Source organism: Lissotriton vulgaris, chromosome 3_1 (assembly GCF_964263255.1).
Source record: "Lissotriton vulgaris chromosome 3_1, aLisVul1.2, whole genome shotgun sequence".
NCBI lineage: Eukaryota > Metazoa > Chordata > Amphibia > Caudata > Salamandridae > Lissotriton > Lissotriton vulgaris.
Window position 1 is genome coordinate 488,814,234 of NC_141689.1, and position 24,757 is coordinate 488,838,990.

Sequence of the window (24,757 nt, forward strand, 5' to 3'; positions counted from 1 at the left end):
AATTGGAAGAAGGATAGTGTGTTGTGTTTTTTGTTGTCATGCTGCCTTGTGATTCTTGTTTTTAATTAAATGTACGTATTTTATTAGTATTTGGATCCAATTTTGAAGGGAATACAAGTTTTACTATAAGAAAAATAGGGCTAATATGAAATCAGTCTCAGCTGTTAATGTTGCAAATTGTTAAAGCTGTGTCTTTCCTTTGAAAGTGCATGAGAATTTTCCTGGTATTGACTGGGGCTTTCCAGACCCTGACGAAGGTTACCCGATGATTCCCTACATTAACGACATCTCTTTCTAGTCCTGGGTTTTCTTGAATCATTTAAGCATATCCAACTAGCTAGCACACCTAAAACAATGACTTGTAACAGCAAATCTCAGACAAAATGGTGTCCTCTGTGAGAATGGGTCATATAGTAAGCTTACAGTGCTTTTGCAAAATATCTGGGTTTTTGCTTATAATATTTAACCTGGGGAAACTCACTGACATGGAGTGTTGTGTGATGTGTGTAGAATAATCCCCAATGCCATGTGTACTATTGTCCTTAGATCTAATTTATTGACTGTAATTTGGCAGAGTAAAAGCCAAAATAAATGGAGCTTAGAAGGGTAAGGGGGTATAGATAAATATATGTGACACATTAAAGAGCAAGAAGCGTAGACAAATAGAGCGGATATGGGGAGAGGAAGAGGAAGAGGGGATAGATGGTTTGAGAGACGAAGGGAAGTCTGGCCAATGACTTACTGGGTAGGTGACAGCCGAGGAGGGAATCCACAGCCAGTCTCCCCTTTAGCTCTCAAGGTAGCTCCATCAGGCATCTGTCAGATAGCTAGGTCTCTAGGTTACATCAGTTACAGGTTACATTGGTTGCTCGAAACATTTAAATAGCATATAAGACAAGATTAATGGCGCAAGGAAGGGTGAGGGGATAAGGGTAAAAGGGAAACGAGGACGGAGATATGGCGGGGAGACAAAGGAACATGTCTGCCCAATGTCCTGGGTAGGTGACGGCTGAGGGGGATGTCCACAGCCCATCCCCTCTGTAGCTATCAAGGTAGCTCCACCGGGCATCAGTCAAAGTGTCAGGTCTCTGTTGTCGGTGGCAAGTTCACAGATTCAATGTCCAGAAGGGTGAGCCAGATAGGGGAGGAGGGTGGGGAAAATGCGCGAGGACTGGTTGATGACCACTCCACGTGCTGTCGTATTTATACCCTCTGTGTGGCATGGCCATCGTCCATCACTACTCATCTCTCCTGCTGACCTAAAACCGATATCTCCCCCTTGGAGAACGGGCTCGTCGATTTGCTGGGCTTGAATTAAATCAGCATTAGGCGCCATCCTAGGGTAAGGCAGACTTGGGCACTCCATACGGCCTAAACAGCAGTGAGTAGCCGGCTTCCAAAGGCTTGGCTCAAGTCCTGAGGTTTCGTTACACAGCTGTAATTTTAATTCGGGTAAAATATTGGTACCCCCTTGACTTATGGGACATCCTACCGCTCCGGTGGATAAACCTAGGCCAGTGCCATATTGGGGTCAGGGTCGGTGGATGCCGGCATAGAAGTACTGGCAAAGTTTATTGTAGGGGATTCATTTGGGCGCTAGGAGGTCCTTTAAACCCCCATTGGGATAGCTGGTGGATGTTTTCCACTCCCCCACTCACCGCCTCTGAAGAGCGAACGATGTTTAACTCTGGGGACGTTGCAAGTCGTGCTCAAGCGTTTCACCCTCTGCCCACCTAAACGTGCATAAAAAAAGCGGTGCAGACTTTTTTCAATGTATCTGGTTTATTTTTAACAAATCCCATTCAAAGTAGGTCGCCGTTGATATGCATTTGTGCGTTGCGGCCGTCTTTGAATGGGGTTTCTGAAAATATTCAAAGATGGCTAGCATGGATATTTTCACATTTTCAGGAGCAATCTGGGAGGAGAAAAAAAATTTGATAAAGGCAATAGGTTGAACAGGCCAGAAATATTTGATTTTGCTAATGATTAATTCTTGAATGGAGAGAGCTTCAAGATGGCAATAGCGTGATGTCATACTTTTTTAAGGTCGAAAAACCCAGTTGTCACAGGTATTTTAAAAAGGTCTGTAGTTGATAGGCTTCAACAATTTCTAGATGGCTACATATTGTAATTTCCACCTTGGGCTGAAGAAATTAATACAATTCCAAGTACTGTAATATATTAGGAGTGTGTGGCTGCATAAATAGAGTGACAGTTATTATACAGTTAACCTCACTTATTAAACAGATATATTACCTGCATGACTTCCAAATCATGGATTTGCCCTCTATAATTAATTTCTTACTTCTCCATAAGTCAAAATTACGTGACATTTGCCTATCTGTTACCAATTCACTTCCACTGTGTCCCTTAGATTTATGAAAATGTTAAGAGCCAATTCCTTAGAATTCTATAAATGTTATGAATCAAGAAGCATTTCGCCTCAATAAGCAAGATGTCTGGAAAGCTTATTTCTGTTTCTGCCCTCTGCCCTGCCTTGAAGGCCCCAATAGTGGAAGAGGAATGGCCTAAGAATCACTATTCTCCTTCTAATATCTCAAATGCTAAGGAAATCTAATTCCACCATTTTCTTTCTCCATACCATGCATTCCTTTGCAATGCGAAGACCTTTACAACATATTGTATTACATAGTGGTTCTTAAATATATATATATATATATATATATATTTGATAGCCGACCACCAGACTGAAGGCAGTGTCAGCTACTCAGATCCGTGCACTCCATTAATAACCAACTACTCCTTTGGCCTATCAAAATCCTTCTAATATACCTTTGCCCCTATTTTTCACCTCAGTGGCTGATCTCCTGAAACTGAGAGCTTGAGAAGATTATATATATATATATATATATATATATATATATATATATATATATATATATATATATATATATATATATATATATATATATATATATATATATATATATATATATATTCTGCTTTGTTTAAGCCTCCTGGTGTTTTAGTGTTGAGGTATACTATGTATCTCGATTCTAGCCTTAATGATTTCTTTCTGTCCCCTGCCTGAACCACCCATGGGATCCCTCAATACTGGTTTGATCACATATTACTTCAAGTCTTTAATAGTAGCCCATAAGGACTCAATAATCACTGTAAACGGACACGATTGATGACTCCAATAACAGCGTGATAACATTTTGTCTGTATTATGTTGGGAGGTTGCAGTAAAATAATGGTTTACTTAACCCTTTCGATTCTCATGACGGAACGGTTCCGTCATGAGCATCGGTCGAGCTGTGCTCATGACAGAACCGTTCCGTCATGACCACACCCATTAACATTGGGGCCCAGCACCGGCGATAAATCGGGGCAGCACGGCTGAGGTTAATAACATCCCACTGGAACATGTTGCTAAAAACAAACGGCATACCAAGGAGGACTCACATAGCAGTGCAATATCAGCTTTATATGTTAGACTGAGTATGATTTGGCGAATTAATACAAAAGGGAATGTGTGGCTGTTGTGCACCAAATGGCAAATTAATTACATAACCCCTATATTGTCCGTAACAAATGATTTTATTAAAAAAAAGCACAAATGAGGAAATTCATTTGAAAGGGAGTACGTTGCAAAAAAAATGGATGTTTTCTATGTTTGCAAAGATGTACTGCACGTGGTCGCCTTTAAAAAGCTGAAACAAAATGGCAATCTTGTGTGTGAGCAAGGCTGCATTCAGCTGCTGAAATGCAGTGTGGCAAAGGATAAAGTCACTTTTAAAGGAAACCTTGTGCATCTGCCCCTTTTCATATGAGACAATGGAGTAGTTGTATATGTATGTATATTTATAGTCCTGCATGTATGTGTATATATAGTCTAGCAGGAGTGAGCAGAGGGAAAAATGCATTCATGAGTATACGAAGCTGGCTCCTTTACACATAATATACCAAAAAGAGGCATATTGTGTAGAGAGTACAGTTATCCCTTATGAGTGGACAGGGTCTTGCTTTAACAATCCCAAGGTGCTCTTTTTGTGGTAATGTGGTTGAGCAGCCATAGGCTTATCAAAAAAGAGTGTTAGACATTTGTTGCATACACACAGTCAATAAATGATACACACACACTCAATAAGGAGCGCTACACCATTTTAGAACAATTGCACACATTTTTATATATTTTTAGACACCAAGAACTTTGTTATTGGGTAAATACTTTTTAAAATATCAGTTTTGAAGCAAGCAGGTAAATATACTTGTATGGTCTCTTATGCCGTAATGTTATCCTATGTGTAAAATCACATTTTCTGCATACAGGTGCTTAACAGCGACTTACAGGACCAATCTCCTGGAGTTAAGGTAAGTATGGGGCAAGGCCCAAGACAGCACGAACAGGCCACCTCAGTAGACTCTGAGGCATCCATGTGCAGAGGTGCTTTTCAGCGCCGGGTACCTTGTTGGTTTCAATGGGAAGTGGTCCTGGAAAAAAGAGGCTGAAAGCTGGGACTCTGGGCTGGTCTGGCTGAAACCACAGGAGGGCTCAGTCCTTGAGAGGGTCGGGCATGTAGGGACACGGTTGGTCCTCTTCTCGGGCTGTGGGACTTGGTGCAGTGACGCTTTTAGGTGTCTGGTCCGTGCTTCGGGAGATACTTGAGGTTGTGGGGGCCTGCACAAAGAGGCCGGGTGTCCAGTCTGGGCAAACCCAAGGTGGCATTCGATTCCGGAGGCTCTCAAATCCTTGTTGGCACCATTGACCCACTTCGGCTCGACTGGGGAGTACGAGTGCAGTGGTGCTTTTCAGTGTCGAATATTCGACCTCCAGAGTCCTCGCAGTTCTTCTTGTGTTCCTGCAGAGTACGGGGAAGGAGCTCTGCTACTCCACGGGAGATGCTGGATGCCCCTTTTTATTAGGCCATCAGAATCTGCTTTCCTGGTGATAGGGGCTCCCTTAAATACTAGATTTAGGGGTGTTAAGGGGTGAAGCGTGATAGCCCATGGGCTACTTACCCTTAGGGTCACTATAACCCCTATATGATCACTTCCTTGGGAAATTAGCATAAAACAGTCCCAGAGTTCCTAATTCTGACATCACCAAGATGGCAGAATTTTCCTAACGGTGGGGCTACATCAGGTAACTGACCTGGCAGTGCACCGCAACTCCCTGCATATCAAATTTCCTGCCTGCCCTGGTGCAATTGGGCAGGGGGTTGGTTTTCCCCCTGTCTGGGGAAGCCGAGGTCACATATCAAAGGCGTGGTAGGCTTTGAAGCCCCCTGCCTTGATATGCTGAAGCCATCCTGCTTGGAGGAGGTGAAAACACCTCCGGCCAGAGCAGGCATTGTTTCTACCCTCAGAGTGTAGACTGTTGGGTACACTTGGTCAGAAACCTGTCTGGTGGCGCAGGCTGGTCGACACCAGTCAGTGAGCCAGCGAACGAGAGGATGGTAGGTTTTCAGGGGGCAGGTCCAAGGTGTCTTCTGGGTTCATGCATTAATAAACCCACCATTGGAATCAGTGTGGGTTTATTAATACAAGGTGTTTTATACCAAACACCATAGAATTTTTATTGAAGCCATCGTGTAGCTGGGAAACTCGTTTTTACATGTTTCCAGCACCTGTACTTAAAAAGTCTTCCCTGTTCACTTGTGATATCTAAAAATCAACTTAGACATCACAGCTGCATAATTGCTCATGCAGATATGCCTACACATGTGATATAGTGCACCCCGCCTTAGTGCTGAAAGGCCTGTTGTAGGGGTAACTTACCTATACTGCATGCAGTGTCTGCAGGTGTGTCACACATGGATGTTTGCCATATCTACTTTTCTCTGCACCAAGACACGCAGCCTACAATGGCAGTCTGTATGAGTTAGGTGAGTAGCAGAGGGGGTCCCTTAAAGTGGAACAATACATACTGCAAAAAAAACAAATGATGGACAGAATGCAGAACAATGTCATACATTCACCCCAGTACAGAGATCTGAGCCTAAATCCATCGTTTTTTTGCTCACCGTGCCATTCCAGTTTGGGCCCGGCCATATGCCAATCAGTCTTGAACCTGCGCCCAATGGGAACAGTCCAGCAGGAACTGCCAGGCCAGGTCCTCCCTGGACTGGAAACAAGCATCCTAGGACCATTTTCTGGCTTTCAGCCCTCATCAGCCAGGATAGCGGGACTCCAGGGGCATGGAGAGCACAGGACCGGGCATACCCTTCCTACTCGGTTGACAAATGCAAAAAGAACAATTGATGGACAGAATGTAGAGCAATGTCATACATTCCCCCCAGCACAGAGATCTGGGCCTAAATCCAATGTTTTATTGCTCACCATGCCATTCCAGTTTGGACTCTGCCATAAGCAAATCAGTCTTGACCCTGCGCCCACTGGGAACAGTCCAGCCGGAACTGCCATGCTAGGTCCCCCCTGGACTGGAAACAAGCATCCTAGGACCGGTTTCGGGCTTTCAGCCAGGATAGCTTGACTCCAGTGACATACGGGCACGGAACCCACGTCTGGGCGTACCCGTCCCACTCTGGGTGACAAATGCAAAAAGAACAATTGATGGACAGAATGCGGAACAATGTCATACATTCATCCCAGTACAGAGATCTGGACCTAAATCCATCGTTTTATTGCTCACCATGCCATTCCAGTTTGGACCCGGCCATATGCTTTCTGGGTAAAAATCCAGTTTTTTGCCAAATTTTGTGGTGTTCTGTGCAGCCATGTTGTCTAATTCTACCTGTGAAAAATGCATAGGACCAAAAGTATTTTGAGCCCCCTCTTCTTTTCTCTACCCTAGCTTGAAGGATCACCCTGAAACTTTCCAGGAAGGAGCTGAGATGGAGGCACTTCTTTTAGTAAGGTTTCGCCAAATGGCACTAAAGTTATTAGTAAACCCAAAAATTGCTCATCCTATGGTACCTGACTAACATATAACTAGACAGTAGGGAACACCATATATAACCCCTCCAATCCCTGTATATACCTCTACCCTCCCCCTAAACCCTAAAAAACCCTCACTTGTCCTTTCTCTTTCGCATTTCTTCACCCTAAAATTCCTTAAACCCCGTATCTCAACCCAAACCATTATAACTTGTTTGACATAGTTGACATGGTGAAGTGCTAAAAAGTGATGTCTTACTTAACTGCGTGGTAACGTCCTGCATGTGGTAAAGGCTGCCTACTGTCCCAGCTTAGTATTGGTTCTCTCATTACATCAAAGGAAATCCAAGATAATTTGAAACATATAATAGAGAGGCAGGCAGAACAAAAGTATGTATATATAATAAGGAGTGTAATTTTCCAGTTTTTTTCCCAGTTTTTTTGTCACCACCACCCACTCTTCCTCCTCCTCTCCCCATCCGCCCTATGAACTAATGAAACACACCCTGTTTACTTTTTTGTTTAAAATCGCAACCTGCAGCATGCCGAAACGCGTCTGTCAGTGTTTGGCGGCTTGCGCAGTAAAGTTTTGCTATATTAACACACCCGCGAGTGCACTCGTTATTGACAGAAAATTACGGTTCATCTTTGTGGTTGCCTGTGTTGCGGCTCACCACCGCAGGGGTTATCCACCCGGAATGTGAGAACCTCATCTGAAACAGTTCCTTCACCATGTGCTCTTCAGATATAATAGCCATGCTTAATATCTCACTAGATGGTAATTGGAAGGTCATTGAGACAACACTAAACATACAAAAGAAGTGTTGGACAACACCCACGCATCTTAACTGTTCTGACTATCCATGCAGACAGTCCGTGCTCCACATGCCACTCACAAAGGTAAAGAAAAATAGATCAAATATTTACCTAACCTATAATAAAGGATCCTCAAGACCAGTGGGTTTATGACTATGTAGAAAAAAATACGCCTCAATTTAGACAAAGCCAAAAAACAAGAGATCAATGGTGAGGAGAAATCTCCAAAAATGGAAAGGATGCTAAAAATAAGGGAACCAAAAAGGGGCCAAATACCCAGGGATAAACATACCTCAGACACAAATGGTGTTCTGTGTTTTGGGGGAGTGTGAATAAGAAAACCACCCTGGCTCGTCTGCGCAGCGGGCTTACCAGAGGCAAGCCCATCTGCGCCCAGGGCCAGAACCCCAGGCCAAAACGAGGTGCGCGTCTTCACAAGGAAACAACTTCTAGACCTCAGGAGAGGAGAGTGTTGCGCACCCCCGAGGTTGATCAAGTTGGAGAAATGAGGGAAGAGTTTAACTGTGCAGTCTGTAAGTCTAGGCTGAGCATTGTGCGGAGCACCACCAGTGTGGCGGACGACACATAGAAAGCGGAGACCGTGGCTAATGAAGCAGAGACTGAAGTCTCCGGGTGCTGCGCAAAACCCCCACTGGCCTGCAGTACTAACACTGCTCTTCCGATCAAAGATGCCGAACAAGAGCGCGACCAGCTGTTGAAATATATTTTACTTAACACGCGCTCTCTGGTGAAGCATAAATATCAGCTAGAATGTATGTTACAATATGATATGCCCGAAGTATATTTTTTACTGAAACATGGACCGATGATTCCTCAGATCACGACTGGAACACAGCCGTTCCTCCAGGGTATGTCGTTAGCAAACAAGATAGGATTGGGAACATAGGTGGGGTAATAGCTGTAATTCACCGAGAGCACCTAAAGGTGCGAGTCCAACAAATCCTAGCGCTCCCTGCGGAGGTGATGTGTTTCTCTTTTAGACTAAATAACACCTCCTCTTTCCAAGGGTTTCTTGTCTATCGGCCGCCGGACCCGAGAGTTGCCTTCTCTCTAGTCCTACAGACCCTATTAGAGTCGTGTCCCTCACTTACCATTGTGGGAGACTTCAACTACCATCTGGAGTTAAACACCAACTCAGACCCTGCCAGACTCCTGAATAATCTTGTAGCATGTGGTCTCACTCAATTAGTGTCTGTACATACACATTCGGCCGGTCATACATTGGATGGCATATTTACTAACAATCTTGACATCTTAGTGGCCATTACCCTGGACAGACCACAGGGCGATTTACTTTGATATTAGGGCAACAAACACTATCTCGATGAGCCCTTGCAGACCTTCCCGGTTAAGGATCCGACGGTGGAACAAGATTCGGGGCAGGGACCTAGAAAATACTCTTAGCATTTGCCCCCCGTATGGGCTTTGGACAACGATGAAGCAGCATATCGGTATGACAACTGGATTCACAAAGCGGTTAACCATGTTCAGCCGGAAATAACCATCTCAGTTAAAAGAGCCTCAGCAACCGCACCATGGTATGGGCCAGACCTCAAACGTATAAAAATCGACTGCAGGAGAAGTGAACGAATTTGAAGGTCAGACTACAGCAAGGAGCATAAAGAGGCCGATAACTTAAACCTAGAAAAATACAAGGAGGCTATTAGCGAAGCAAAACGGGTCTACTTTACAACAAAAATTGAGGCTGCTAGTAACTCCTCCAAGGAGCTCTTTAAATCCATTCAACTGCTAGCTAAACCCATGCAGAACAACCAGTTTAGACCAGATCAAGCCTTTTTTTGTAACAAAATCGCCACCTTCTTCTAAAGTAAGGTGCACCTGATCTGTAACTATCTCCTCAACTCCTTTGGTGGCATGTCGAGACGTAACTTTACGGCAGATGAGGAAAAGGCTGCACACGGCTAGCTAATCCATTTCCGGCCACTTTCTCAGGAAGAGGTTAACAAACTCATCCTAGCTACAAAGTCGGGCTCCCCTAACGACCCCTGTCCCCCGGCGATTATGCATCTGGTATCCGGCAATATCAGCGCTCAGTTAACTCCCCTCTTAAACCGAATCATAGAGTCTGGTATTTACCCTGGTGCCTGGAAAAAAGCCTACACCAGACCAATTCTTAAAAAGCTAACCCTCGACCCCACTGACACAAAAAACTACTGTCCAATTTCAGGGCTGACGTTCGCTGCCAAGATTCTGGAAAAAGCGGTGAACTAACCCAACATCTCAAAGCCAACAATCTGCTCGACTCCACACAGCATGGCTTCAGACCATGCCACTCTACAGAGACGGCCTTGATAATGGCAACGAAGGAGATACGGAAAGTGATTGATGAGGGGGGCAGAGCTGTTCTCGTCCTCCTAGACCTATCCACAATTTGACACCATAAACCACACGGTATTAGTGCAGTGGCTGAGGTACGTGGGAATCAAGGACCCAGCTTTGGCCCTTCTCTCCTCCTTCCTAATCGCTAGCGAGCAGAACATAGTCTGGCACAACTTACATTCTGACACCTTTTATCTTTCTTGCAGAGTGTCACAAGGTTCCGCTCTGTCTCCCACGCTTTTTAACGTGTATGTCACCCCATTGGCCAGACTAGTTGGAAAGCACAGCTTATCTCTGGTCTCCTATGATGACGACTCGCAGCTCATATCGGTTTCAGAACAACCAGAGATTGTGGCCAGCAGTTTCCATGCCTGTCTGGCAGATATTATAAGCTGGATGAGCCATAACCTTCTTAAAATTAATACTGAGAAGACCGAAGTACTGTGGAGTACGGTAAAGGTCCTTCACTGTGGAACAAAACCTGGTGGCCAATAGAGGCAGGTGATTGTCCTTGCCATACTATCAAAGTTAAGAACCGTGGCGTGATCTTTGATGATCAACACAACTTCTCAGCCCAGGTTAACCGTTAAAACTCCTCCTGTTTCTTCTTACTGAAAAGTCTTCGTAAGATCTTTCCCTTCATTCCACAGGAACTTCAAAAAACGGTTGTAGTAGGGCTCTTTCTCTCAAAATTAGACTACTACAACGCCCTGTTTATGGGCATTGACAAGTCTAAGAGAATCAAACTACATTCACTTCAAAATGCGGCGGCTCGACTGTTGTTGAACATACCAAAAAGTCACTCCACTTCGGCAGGCATAAGGTCACTTCATTCGCTTCCTGTCCAGCAACAAGTCGAATTTAAGGCCCTCTGCACGGTACACAAGGCTCTTTATGGAGGTGGGTCGATGGAGATCCAGAGGCTGTTCTCCTGGTACTCTCCCACTAGAACCCCCAGATCCTCAAACTCGGGCATTGTTAGCACCCAAAATATGTAGAGTATGGTGGGAGGGGCCGAGCCTAGAGTACTGTGCAGCTAAGCTCTGGAACCAAATGCCGTCCACCTTGCGACTTCAACCCAATCGATGATCTTCAGGCAACGTTGAAGACTTGGCTGTTTCCGTCAAACTAAACTTCTGAGTCTACAGCACAGTCTCCCTGCGCACACACTTAGCGCCAAGACGCCATGGCATTCAAGTGCTTTAGAAATAATTCTCCTGAAGTTTGATATGGATGTTGGGATCACCTGTGCTAAAAAACAGAGGGGATGTAATAGTAATGAACCAAATATTCTCCTGTGGGTGGAAACCACTCTTGAGACTGACTAATATAACGGATTAAATTTATACTAACATTAATACAAACCCTCAAGAAACCCTGTTGGATGCCTCCTGAGCTCTATTGGATGATCGCAGCTAAGAACAGAGGGCATGATTTAGATTATTGCAGACAGGTTACTCAGTCACAATGGTGACGGACATCCCGTCCGCCTGAAAGATAAATCCCATAGGATATTACGGGATTTGTATTTTGGTGGACAGGATATCCATCACTGTTTTGATAGAGTAACCCATACACCGAAATCTAATTCAGGCCCATAGTATTTTAAGCCTATTTAGTAATGTGGCAAAAAAGTATTGTTTTGTAGCTGAGTATCTCCCCTTCATAAAACTAAATTGGTCAGGGTCAATAACTTTCTGAATCGTTAGCAAGACTGTGAATGACAATGATTAAATCTGTTGACTCTGACTAATGGATGATTTTGAATCATTTTAAGAGTTAGGGCAAAGGTTCCAGACTCAAGATTTTGAAAATGATACAGGTAGCCCACCCTTGTGTTTATGTGAGCTAAAGTATATCCCTAATATCCTGTATATTAATTGTTAAATCCATCCATTTCCTGTCACTTCTGTTGCATCCCACAATCAAAAGAGATACAGGATAGGTATTTTGTGATAAGGTAGCACAGTTTTTTATATCACTTTAGTTTTCTCAGCCAGTCTCGGGATTTCATCAGTGTTCCCACACCTTTGTCTTTAGTTTGAGATTGTGGGGGCCAAATGCAAAATAAAGGCAGTATGATTTAATATAAGGAGTGACTCTGCATTGTGTTCTTCTACTTGTGTGAAACATGACTTGTGGACCATTAGGTTGTGCATTCCCGAATAACCAAAGAGAAGAAAACTTTTAGTTTTTCAAGTGATTTTTATAGCTTCCAAAGATTTAAGTGCTCAATATGTATTTGCAGATTAGCACTTTTGAAACTTGGCAAAGTGAAAGGTAAAATCAAAGCCCACTATTATGTGAACCCACCCTGGCAGGATGGTTATTTCTTTTCTTTTCTAGATACTACTAGAATGCAGCAAAGTTTATAGTAAGAGCATAAATATTCAAAATGAAGACTATCACACTTCTGAAGATGTCCCACAATCCACCTATTATCTACTCACTTTCACACTCCATCACCCACCTGTGCGTACTCTTAGCTGTTAGAATAACACATATATTTATTTGCATTGTACATCTCTCGATAGAGTAGGCTCAGTCCACCTCCCCTATATTTTAATAGTTCCATTCAGTTCTTTATTGGTTTAGTTTAGTAGCATTATATCTGTACTCAGACCTGCCTTGTAACCTAGAATTTGTTTGACTGTCAGTCAGCGGAGGAGACATAAGCTTGCATGATGACAACTTTTGCAGCTCTCTGCAGAATCCTTACTCTGCTTCTGGGATTCTTCGCAAAGCTGCAAGATTGTCATCATGCATAGCTAATGGCTCCTGCACTCGCCACTTAGAAGAATATTATATTTTAATCTTTGTGCATAGTGCACTAAGCCATTTGTGACTTGGGCTGCAGTTTTTGAAAGATAAATATACAACATATTGTCATTCTGGACTGTGTTCTTTCCAGCTGTGGGTCCTACTAGTCCGTTTTTTGTCAGCCAGATCTTTTCTTCCTGAATTCTGGCAACCTTCATATTGAATTTTATTACAGTGAGATATCCAGACCCAGCAGGCAATTCAGAATTTCACAAATATGTAAAAATATTGTTAAATTAGATCATTTGAATTTGATCTCTTTGCACTCTTTGTTCATCTAGGAAATCCATGTTGGAGTCTACAAATAAGTGTTCAAACCATAAGGTCTAAACTGTGGAACATTATGATTGACATGGGGGTTGACTAGTACATTAAGTTCGCTAGAGAGCTACACAACGATGTCACTGCCAGTATGGTCTACTTAGAATCAATCGAGTCATTTTGATCGAGTGATTGATTAAAGTATTCGCGTAGTATAGAATTACCAAGTTAGAGACTGCTTAGCTTTATGGAAAATGGGTATCTGGTATTAAGCATTATTGACCTCTTCTCAAGAGGTCAATTATTGTTAATTATCTATGCCGCAGGTATGGCTCCAAGTGGAAAGCCCTACTTCTCATTATGAATGGAAAGGGTAATTGATGGCCTTCGACACTTGCAGCATGTAAGAAATACATATACAAATAAATGTGTGCCTAGGACTCTCCACTCACATGCCCCACTTTCTGTCACTCTTACTTTATATCATCATACATGCATTACTTGAACATGAAGTAGAGACAGTAGTTAAGGACTGTCTTCCAATGTGTACTAAGCATAACCCATCAGTGAAACGGTTTTCTGTCTGTGTTGGAGATTATTGGGGGTGGGGGTTGGAAAAAGGTACATAGTATAAATGGAAAACCAAATTGGAAAATGATTTGTTTATTTATTGGTAATCTTTAAATTTCTTATCAGAAAATAAATAGCCATCAAGAGGTTTCACAACTCTGCTCGCTATGCATTGTATGATGCAGTTTCATATTGTGTGCAATGCATCATAACGCATATGATTTCCTGTGTTTCCGGTATCTCTGCTTAATTATATATATTAACAACTTTATCAATTTTGACACATCTTATTTCTGTTCATCCCTTAGAGTAAAGTAGAATCCTGGTCTGCCCTAATCATGCCCTTTACAACTGTGATTTTCTCAGTTATGATCTTGGACTTCTACGTAGAGTCAATATGCTCTGTCAAGATGGAAGCTTCCAAATGTGCCCGATATGGATCATTTCTTATTTTCACCAGTGCACTCCTCCTTGGAAACTTTTGGACTCACCCATTAACAGATCAACTTCGTGCAATGAACAAGCCAGCACACCAGGAGGCAACTGAGCATGTTTTATCTGGAGGCGTGGTAGTGAGTGCCATTTTCTTCATTTTTTGTAAGCATTTTTCTCTTTTTGCAAGATCATGCATGTTAATTTCTGCTTGTAATTTATGGATAAACTCCACAAAATGGACTATACTAGTCTTTAATTCACATATGTTTTGTCAGCAGATGTCATCTTCATTTTCTCCAAGTGAAAGGCCTCACTTGATCGTATCTAACTGTTAGTACATTGACTCCTATGAATTTCCAATAGTTTGTATTTATACTTTGTGCAAAGATAACCCATACCCTTTTTTCTCAATTGTTTTACTCTTGGTTGTAAGTCATGCCAGTTAAAACTGGAACATTACCACATCTGTACTCCTGTTTTGGAAGAGATGCAAGAGTTATATTATTGCCCAGTAACACATTATTGAGTGGTAACAGTTCTTCGACAGAATCCAACTACCGTTATATGTAGGTGCCCTACGCTAATGTTGACATTGAACAAAATTGAAATGCAGCTGGATCCCCTACCCCCACAGCATCCCCAGCTCCTCCAAGGATAGAAATTACAGCGTTCCACTAGTCGTTAAATCCTCTGGAAGGTACATCTTGAATAATGGTGCGTACATGTACTTTAGACTAAACCCTGTTCACGTCACCATGAGGCCTCTTTAGGGTGTCAGAGATCACGGTACAAAGTCAATTCTTGCTTTGTTCTTGGGTAAGGTATAAAGTAATGATGGCATACTACTTTGCATGTGGTCTAATCAAAATATGGTTTTGATATTCAAATTGTACGTGTCCATATAATCATTCCCAAAGGTTCCAATGCTAAACAAAATTTGCTACTTGCATTTCTAATATCGAAAGTATGCATTTCCATGGCTATGGTTGACCATAGTCTCCTAGACCAAACATGTCTGAATGGAGGGGACATATTTTTCAACTAAATTGTGCTCTCCTGTTTGGCAGTTGTTGATGATCAACAAACAGTCACACAAATGTCAGCCAAATGTAACTTCTGCAATATTCTTTTCTTCATGGCTACTCTTATCTAACTGCAGAAGCTTCACCTTTTGAATTCCCCAAGATACCAGAATGTATCTTAAAACTTTCCAGCTTGTGCTCTCAGACATTGATGAGCCATCAGACTTTTGCAGCAGTCTTATCCTACCTCTAGAATTGACGGTGCAGAGCTGTATATAGGCGCCACCCCTGCACTCTGACGTCAGTTTACAACAAAGCATTCTGTTTCTTTTGATATGAAGGATCGGAAACAGTTTGAGAACTGTCAGTGTGCAGAATCTAACATGGAATCTTGTTACCCCCTAGAACTTAACTTCACAGAACAGGGAGGAGAGCAGGCACAGAGAAGTCTGCAGTTAGATAAAGCATCCACTAAAAAGAGCATGACTGAAGTAGTATCAAAGCATTACCCCGATTTAAGGTGGAGGGTCTGTGGAGTGGACTCAGCCTTGCAGAATTTCCTGGTATAAGTGGTCAGAATAGCTCTCCCTGGGCGGTCCTGATTAACAAGGCAGTAATTCCTTCTGAAATCCGCAAACATGCCTTGCTAAGGCTTTAGTAATGGCCTTACCTCTGGTATAGTGAGCCCTGCATCTTCTTTTTGGCCCAGGCATATCACATTTTTGTACGAAGGTGATCCATCTGAATAACATAAATTCCTAGACGTCTTAACAGTCGTGAACTCAGTACCCCTTAGTCTCATCAATATAAAAGCTAAGGGCTCTCCTTGAGTCCAACTGGTGCATCCTGTTTTTCTCCTCAGAGGTTTGCAATGGAGAGAGTAAAGCGAGTAGCATGGTTGACCCCTCCTAATGTAAAGGCGCCATGTGTTTTGTCAGAAATTATGTCTGAGTCCGAAGCAGATGGGTAGCCTGGAAAAAATATGGTATATGGTGGTTGCACTGACTCCGCCTGCAGTGCATTGCAAGGCATATAGGCGTAATCACGATAAGGAAGAGAGTTTAAAGGGCCAGTGGCCTCAAAAAACAACAGTTTATTGCCTCAGAATGCATGCATGTTAAGAATGTAAAAACCAGTTAAGGACCCTCTGTTGCAAAACAAATGGTGAAGGATGAAATATATAAACCCTTTCAAAAAACACATAACAACTAGTGACTTTTAGTGAGGGTTGATAAGGCAAGCGTAAAAAGGCTAAGAGGCCTTCCATTTAATCCTACATAGTTTCATCTATAGCAAATCGTAAATCTGTGCGCTATTTCGAAAAGATTTTGTTTAGCACCAACATGCATCTTGGTCAGTTATAGCTTGTGTGAAACGTTTGGTACTTTTAGAAAGGAGATCTGTTTCCTGTAAACAAATCTCATCCTGGGAATCAAGCGATAAAGCTTGACATATTTTATGGCATATTTCTGAGGAATATAACCTCCTGATGCTCCATGTTAAAAAGCACACCGCATGGTGAGGATTTCAGTGGCTCCACTAAAAGAGACGTCGCCCAGACTCCCTTCCCCATATCCTATATCTGCAAGATTGTGGATGTTTCATTTTCAAAAATGTTCTACATCCTCTTTGCCTGTCTCGCCCAACACATCAACGAACTGGTCAAAGCCTTAAACTTAACATTTAAGATCCATCATTGACCCCATGGCAAGGAATATCCAGGATAGGAGTGAAAACACACCTTTTGTCAGATTTCGTGAGCTCCCCACCCCACAAAGATCCAAATATAATCCTAATCAAATACAGTTACAGTTCAGCAGTATGAAAACTTTGCCCATCAGGGGATTCATGAACCGGTCAATTTAGCACCGTGGGTGGGGGTAAGTGCCAGACGTTAGTTCTTAATACGTAAATTGGGGTTTATGGCTTTTTTGATTTTGATCAGATGATCATAAATACCAACTGAAAGTGTGGAAGCGTGGGAGGTATGTAGAGAAGGATGGGGAGAAGGATGGGGAAAAGTAGTGGTGTAGAGAAGGATGGCGAGTGGATGCAGAGATGGAGAGCTAGAATGGAAGATGGCTTGGCGGATGAACGAAGAGCAGGATTTATTGGGAAAACGATGGATTGAGAGATGAATGCAAAGAAAAGTGAATGGATAGAGAAAAGGATGAATGGAGTGAAGAATGGAAAGAAGGAAGAGGGGGGAAGGATGCATGGATGCATAGGAGAAGGAAGGATGTATGGATACATGGTGAAGGAGTTGATTATAATGGATGGAAAATACAAGGATGAAGAGAAGGAACAATTAATGGATAACAATGGAAAACTCAATGGATAAAAAGGAGGATTGAGTGAAGGATGTAAATAGACAGAGGAGAAAGAAGGATGGATCAAAAACGTACAGACGGGATGTAAAGAAAGATGAATTTCGAAACGAAAGATGGAAAGTAAGAAAGTAGGACAGAAGGCTGAAAGAAAGGAATTTTAAGACTTTCAGAATTCCCTTAGATGGTGCAGTGTCCCAGATCGCTGCAAGATTTGCCTGCCTGCCTCGCTCGCTTAATCACTCAATGCCATTTTCAATATGTTTCAAAGTGGGAATTATTTCATTTTTTGGGCGATTCCCTTATTTACTCAACATTAGTTGACTTCCACATTCTACAAGAGGCAACAGCAGCAAGCCTCTTGGGGCTATTTCAGCGGTGTCTATAGAAGGAGTAACTCCAACGGTAGGGGCAGAGGTGGTGCGGCAAAGGAAGCCACCCCTGCCATGCAGTGAGTCCCTCTGCCTTTCCTCCTAGTCACACTGTGCCTGCTAGGGGATGCTTGCAGGGGTTACTCACACAATGCCAAAACAACACCTTAGACCAACGGGTTCTGTCAATTGTAGAACTGGGCTACTGCATAGAAGTCACTGTTCCACCACTAAACACCCCCCCTCACAACACAAAACGCCAGAGGCTCCTCCAGGAGGAAGTAGATGGGCTGTTGCTCAAGGGGTCCATAGAGCCTGTGCCCCCACACCACCAGGCAAAGGGGTGTACTCCCTGTCCTTTCTGATCCCCAATAAAGATATGTCCCTCAGGTCCATACTCAACCTCTTGCCCCTCAACCAGCACATTCTGTCTGAGCACTTCCACATTACACCCTCAACGCCATCATTCCACTGCAGCTGCAAGGCACCTTCATGACCACCCTCTCCCTGAAGGATGCCTATTTCCACATTCCAATCCACCGGCTCATCATATCCAGTTGGTGGTAAGTGGACAGCACTTCCAATTCACAATTCTGCCTTTCTGGGTCCCCACAGCTCCCAGAGTCTTTACCAAACGGCTTGCAGATGTAGCTCTCCCCTCCAGAGGAGCGGTGGTTTGTGCTCCCATACCCCAGCTATTGGTTGACAAATAGTGAAAGCAGACCGCAGTGCTTGGCCCAGACACAGATCACCATAGATCTCCTCCATGATCTTAGTTTCACTGCCAGTTTGGGCAAGTCCAATCTTCAACGCCTTCATATACAGCCCTTCTTAAGGGCAATTTAATACTCAATCACTGGGAAACTTTTCTCAGTTCACATGGGTCCAAGCCTTTCAGGTCCTGTTGTCTCTTTTTCAGCCAAATCACCAACTGACTGTTCGGACAGTAATACGCATCCTCTGCATGATGGCGTCCTGCACCTCCATTGTTCCCCACACTTGATTAGCCTTACGCCTGCTTGCACAATGATCTCAAGCAGTGGGTCTCTGGGAAGATCTAGTGTTGATATGGGCACCATCGCTCTCTGTAGCGGTTGAACAGCTACAACGTATTGCAGGGCACGCCCTTTCTAGATCTGGCCTCCCAAGTGACCGTCATCACGGACACCTGTCACATAGGCTGGGTGGCATATTTACAGGATATGACCATTCAGGGCATGTGAATAACCCTTCAACAGACCATCCATTTCAGTTATCTGGACATACTGGCAATTTAACTGGCTCTGAAAGATTTCTTCTGCAAGTACATCACAAAACAGTCTTGGTCAGAACAGATCTTTGGAATTACCAAAGCACCACAAGTCTCACAAAGTGTCTAGCAGTAGTCGCAGCACATCTATGCAGACAAAATATTAGTGTTTTCCCATATCTAGGCCACTGGTTAATCAAAGCAAACAACTACATTCTTTGCAACCAGAACACACAAAAAAACCTTAGATTTTCACCATCAACTAGGGTTTACCATCCCTCTACAAAAATCTCATCTAGAACCAGCCAAAACTCAGTCGTACATAGGCATTATATTAAACACACAGTCTGCACTAGCATACCCAAACACAAACAGGGTAAACATAATAGTAACATTAATTCAACTGTTTTAAGCAGGAAATTAACTTCCTGCTAAACATTTCCAGAATTCTAGGCATCCTGTATTGACATAGTACCACTTGCCCAACTAAATGTGAGACCTCTACAAAAATGTTTCTCGCAACAGTGGACTCAATCACCGGGTTACCTTCACGATCTAGTGAAGACGCACAAATCACTCTCTGCAATTGTAAAAACGACAAGATTTAACCAAAGGTTAGCCGTTTCAAGACCTAGTTCGCCAGACAATACTCCCAACAGATGCTTTCCCATTTTGTTATGTTCTGTCACAAGCAAAACGTTAACGCTCTTTAGGCAAAGGTATAAACTCTTATTTTATACGTATTGCATTTACAAACTGCAAGATTAGCATATACTTCCTTAAGAGGACATCTTGCAGCAATTTCAGCATATCTCCAAAATAGACAACACATATCGGTGTTTTAATTTCCTGTTATAAAAGCTTTTATAGAGGGACTTAAGAGAATAATTCCTCCTAGACTTCCACCTTCTCCAGAATGGAACATAAACGTTCTCCCTACAAGATTAAGGGGTCCTCCTTTCGAACCATTACATTCTTGTCAATTGCAATATATTTCATGGAACCTTGCCTTTTTAATCGCTTTTACTTCGCTTAGTAGAGTAAGTGAAATTCAGACGTTTTACCTGTTCTACTAAAAGCACACTCCATTAGAAAAAGTGGAGCTTCTATCACTTTTTCAGAGAACATTCCTATTGATGACATTTGCAAAGAAGCAACATGGTCTACTCCATATACCTTCACAAAATATTATTGTGTAGATGTATTTGCATGCCAATAAGCCAATGTTGAAGAGGCAGTACTTAGAACTCTTTTTCAAACAACTGCATCTCCCACAAGTTAACCACTGCCTAAGGAGAGGGACTGCTTTACAGTCTATGCATAGCATGCGTTTCTACAGTACATTTATCTTGAACGGATTATGTTAACTTACCCTGAAAGCATCTGTTCTTGGCATGTAATGCTGTAGATTAACCCTTGAATGCAAAAATAACAGTTGATGGACAGAATGCAGGACAATGTCATACATTCACCCCAGTAAAGAGATCAGGCCCTAAATCCATCGTTTTTTTTTTCACTCCACACCACCCCAGTTCAGACATAGCCATATGCAAATCAGCCTTGACTCTGTGCCTCCTGGGAACTGTCCAGCCCGAACTGCCAAGCCATGTCTTTCCTGCACCGGCATCAAGCATCCTAGGACCGGTTTCTGGCTATCAGCTGTCTTCAGCCAGGATAGCTTGACTCCAGTGGTGTGCAGAGCATGGGACTCAAGTCTGAGCTTTCCCACCTGACATCCCACCTCCCCCCCCCCCCAAAAAACAAAATCTTGTGTAGGTTGAAGTTCTGACACTTTATTTCACACCAACGCATGGACAACTCAATCCCTACATATACAGCATTCTTATATTCTCACCTACCAACGGCGAAACAATCTAAAGATGGCTTTGATGACAATGCACAGTATTCTCAAGAGGAGGAATCACACATCCTTGTGACTCGGAGAAAACGTCTTGGAACAAAAACAACTGGTAATCATTGCGGTCCAACACTAAATGGCAGACTTAAGCTAAGCATGTGAATCTACAGCACTACATGCCAAGAACAGACGCTTACAGGGTAAGTAACATAATCCTTTCCATTTCTCAGCAAACCTCACCAGTTATTAAACATTGTTTTCTATAAGAATCTGCGTGTATCACATTGCAGTTAACTGCATATGTATTTTGAATCAAACTTTCCATTGGAGCAGCTGACCTTTTTTTACTTACTGATGTAATATTTGAAATCTCGCCTATATTCTGAGTGATTTATTTCTGTGCAAATAAGGGTTCACATTTTCTTTCTGCGCAGCTTCCAATATTTTGTCCTCTGCCTTCAGGAAAGGTCAAAAAGGTACTTTAGTAGGCTATTCTCCAGAAGGCACTCCTTTGTATAACTTCATGGGAGACGCTTTGCAGCATACATCTTCATCAGTTCCAAGGTTCATTAAGGAATCACTGAAGCAGATCCTCGAGGAGTCGGACTCCAGACAGATTTTTTACTTCTTATGCTTGAATCTGGTAAGTAATCCTACTGTAATGTCTGTGATAAGCAAATAAGAGGCATGCTTTTACTTTGGGCCACTAAACGGTTGTGGCTCTTTTATATAAACCTACCTGATAATCTACTAACTTTAAATAAGCAGACTCCTACATAATTTACAAAAAAGAATTCCATCCTTCGTGAGCCATAAAATTCCTATGTGTAAAGAAGATCTAGTTACATCCATCAGTCATTTAGTGAATTCAGCTTTGTAAAAAAACATTTATTCCTACTTACTGACCAGCTGCTGAGTTGACTGTAAACATTACTAGACGCTTCAGCCTAGGGCAAATGCGTAATCCTTAGCATTGTGTTGATATTGATTTAAAGCTCAGTGTATTTTAAGTGAACTGATGATCTTGGTAATATCCTCAGACAGAAAGTATAGTTTCTTCCCCCCCTTAAGTCATAAACGTGATGTACTGCATGGGAATCAAGGGGCTTGTAACATCATCACTATTGGTGTTGTTTATATATCACTGTGGGCCTGATTATGAACTCCACATTTTACAAGTTTCATAGGAAGTGATTTTCAAAAATGAGATTAAGGCAAAACAATTCGCAGACTCCATCCATGTTTTTAAAAAATTGTTCCTTTATTCACTTCTTCCAATTCTTTTTATGAAAACATTTCTTCCAGTGTAGCTAGTGCGTTTCGTCTAGTAAAAGATACTTTTTCAGGGCTTATAATATAGAAGCACCTTTGTTGACTAGTGTTTGGAGTCAACCATCTTATTTGATGACCGCTCAATTGGTATATGCTTCTCACACCTTTTTTTGAGGTCTAATTATAATTTCATTTTGAGAAAGTGGAGTTCTGTTGCAGTACCCCCCTTGCCCCCCCTCCCCCCCCCCCCCCCCCCCCCCACACACACACACACACACACACTTTTTGCGTGGCTCTTGATGCCACTTTGACTATAGAGTACTGGGTCCCTGCTGTCGAGGATCCCAGTACCAATGTTCTTTTTCAAAAAACATATCCAGAATTGTTACTTTGGCCCATTTGTGAGTCCCTAGGTAGTGGTACCCTGGGTACCTAGGGCCTGGAGACTGAAGAGGGTCCCCTGGGACGCCCTCACTAAGACCATGCCACTGCCCCTGCAGTTGTTGTGCCCCTGTGAGGTGAACAAAATGACCAAGTCGACATGGCACACTGCCTGTGTGCCATTCCAGCTAGCACTGCCTAAGATATAGGTAAGCCACCCCTCTAGCAGGCCTTACGAGCCCTAAGGCAGGGTGCACAATATCTCAGGTGTGGGCATAGCTGCATGAACAGACATGTCCCTACAGTATTGGGGTTCTTTAGTATCGTAAGTGCCAGGGAGGCCATAGAGAGTACATGGGCTGGGAACTTGACAACTAGAGTTCCACGGCACCAGGATGGCTTCACTGAACCCAGGACTGTTTGGTACCAAACAGCTCCTTGTAACAAATCCACACTGATGCCAGTGCGAGATTTATTTTAAAAAATGTACTCAGAGGTGCCGCCAGAAAACCTACCAACCACGGTGTGGTCTCTGGCTGGCTTCAGTCAGGCCGCAACCACCAGACATGTTTCTGGATCCCTATCTAGAAAGCCTCTGCTCTCTGGGACCCAAAAAAATGCACATCTAGGGCAGATGTGTTAAACATCCTCCTCCAGGATGGTCCAGTGCTCAAAGAGCGAAGCGTCGATGGCATGCTGCCTTTGTAGTGCGATCCCGCCCATCCTCTGCTGCTAGCAGCAGATGGAACCCTCTTGTTTACACCCCCACTTTGGGCGGGAAAAAATGTGGAAAAACATAGAAGCCCACCTTTGCCAACTCCACCCCTAAGGTGGGGGAGGTGAGGTTAAGCACATATTTCAGTTCCTGTCATCTTGAAGATGGGAAGATTCCACAATCAGTGCTAGGTCAATGCTCCCTCCCACAGGAGGGTGACATAATACAGGGTGTAGTCACCCCAGGTAAGGTGCCAATTGGCCCTACCTGCTACTCCTACAAACACCATTAATTCTAGTATTTAGGTGGCTCCCCCAGACTTAGAAACTAGATGTGCGATGACTTAAGAAGAGTTAAGACACCCTGCAGCAGAAGCCAGAAGACAACTGCCGCCTTGGCCCCAGCCATCTCGGCCTGTCTCCCGCTTTAACGACCCTGCAACCTGTCTTGCAACAGAGGTCTCTGAATCCCCTGTGAGGTCTGTTGCCTTCTACAAGGACTCCAATCTCCCATGGACAGCGGACCTGTCCAGAAGAAACCTACTATAAAGACTCTAAATTCAGTTGGATCCACGTTCCCTGCCCACTCCGTACCGGACGCCAACGGTCCGAGTCTGAGTGGCTCACCTGAGCAGTGAAGTCTCCACAACGATCCTGGCCTCATGTCCAGAGTTGGCTGACTGCTCCTGACCTCCATACCGGCAACTGCAGTGTGAATCCAGAGGCCCCCCACCCCGACTGGTGACTCCGACGTCGAAAGGCACCCCCTGCACCCGAAGCCCCTGGACCTTGGTGAGCTGAAACGATGGTGCCACTATGACCCCCTACATCCCAACTTACATCTGCTGTCATTAGTCTTCCTCCTGCAACCTCGGGTGCCAGGCTTGCAGTATCTTTGCTGAATGAAGAATCCCCATTGAAAAGCATTTGGTGTCCGATGTCGAATTTGCACCCTGCCACCCCTGTGCCCCTGGTGGTGTATGTTTGTTGCTGCTTTGTGCCCCCCTTTGTGCTTGTTCTAACCTCTAAAACTTGACCTCTACAACCAATGTACTTACCTGCAAGCAGTGAGGCTCCAGGCACCCCAAGTCTCCATTGGAAAGCATAGGAAAAGCTCAGATTTTGACCTCTGCACCACGCCCCACCTGTGCTGCTGGGACTCACCTGACATCTGGCCCTTGCTGGCTTTTGGCTCCAAAGACTGGGATTGGAAGTTCAACACTTACCTTTTTAACTGCAAAATTGATTACCCCTTAGGATAACATTGGACTGTGTTAAAAAGTTTCTAAGTGTCAATTTTTCAAAGTGGAAAGTATTTTTATTTAAAAATACTTACTATATTACGAAGACCTGGGTCTTAAAAAAAGTTACAAGTTTTTATAAATTGATCTGAATCTCCTTCTTGAGTCGTGTGTTAATTATTGATCACTGTTGTG

The 24,757-nt window shown here is 43.3% G+C and overlaps 1 protein-coding gene across 1 annotated transcript in view; it reads left to right on the plus strand.

Moving 5' to 3' along the window:
* SLC30A5 (solute carrier family 30 member 5) overlaps positions 1 to 24,757 on the plus strand; it is a 238,017-nt gene that overhangs the window by 111,280 nt on the left and 101,980 nt on the right. Inside the window, exons 9-10 of the mRNA XM_086960714.1 lie at positions 14,001 to 14,289; positions 21,389 to 21,597. Of these exons, the coding sequence (XP_086816840.1) occupies positions 14,001 to 14,289; positions 21,389 to 21,597 (498 nt within the window). The remainder of the gene's footprint in view (positions 1 to 14,000; positions 14,290 to 21,388; positions 21,598 to 24,757) is intronic.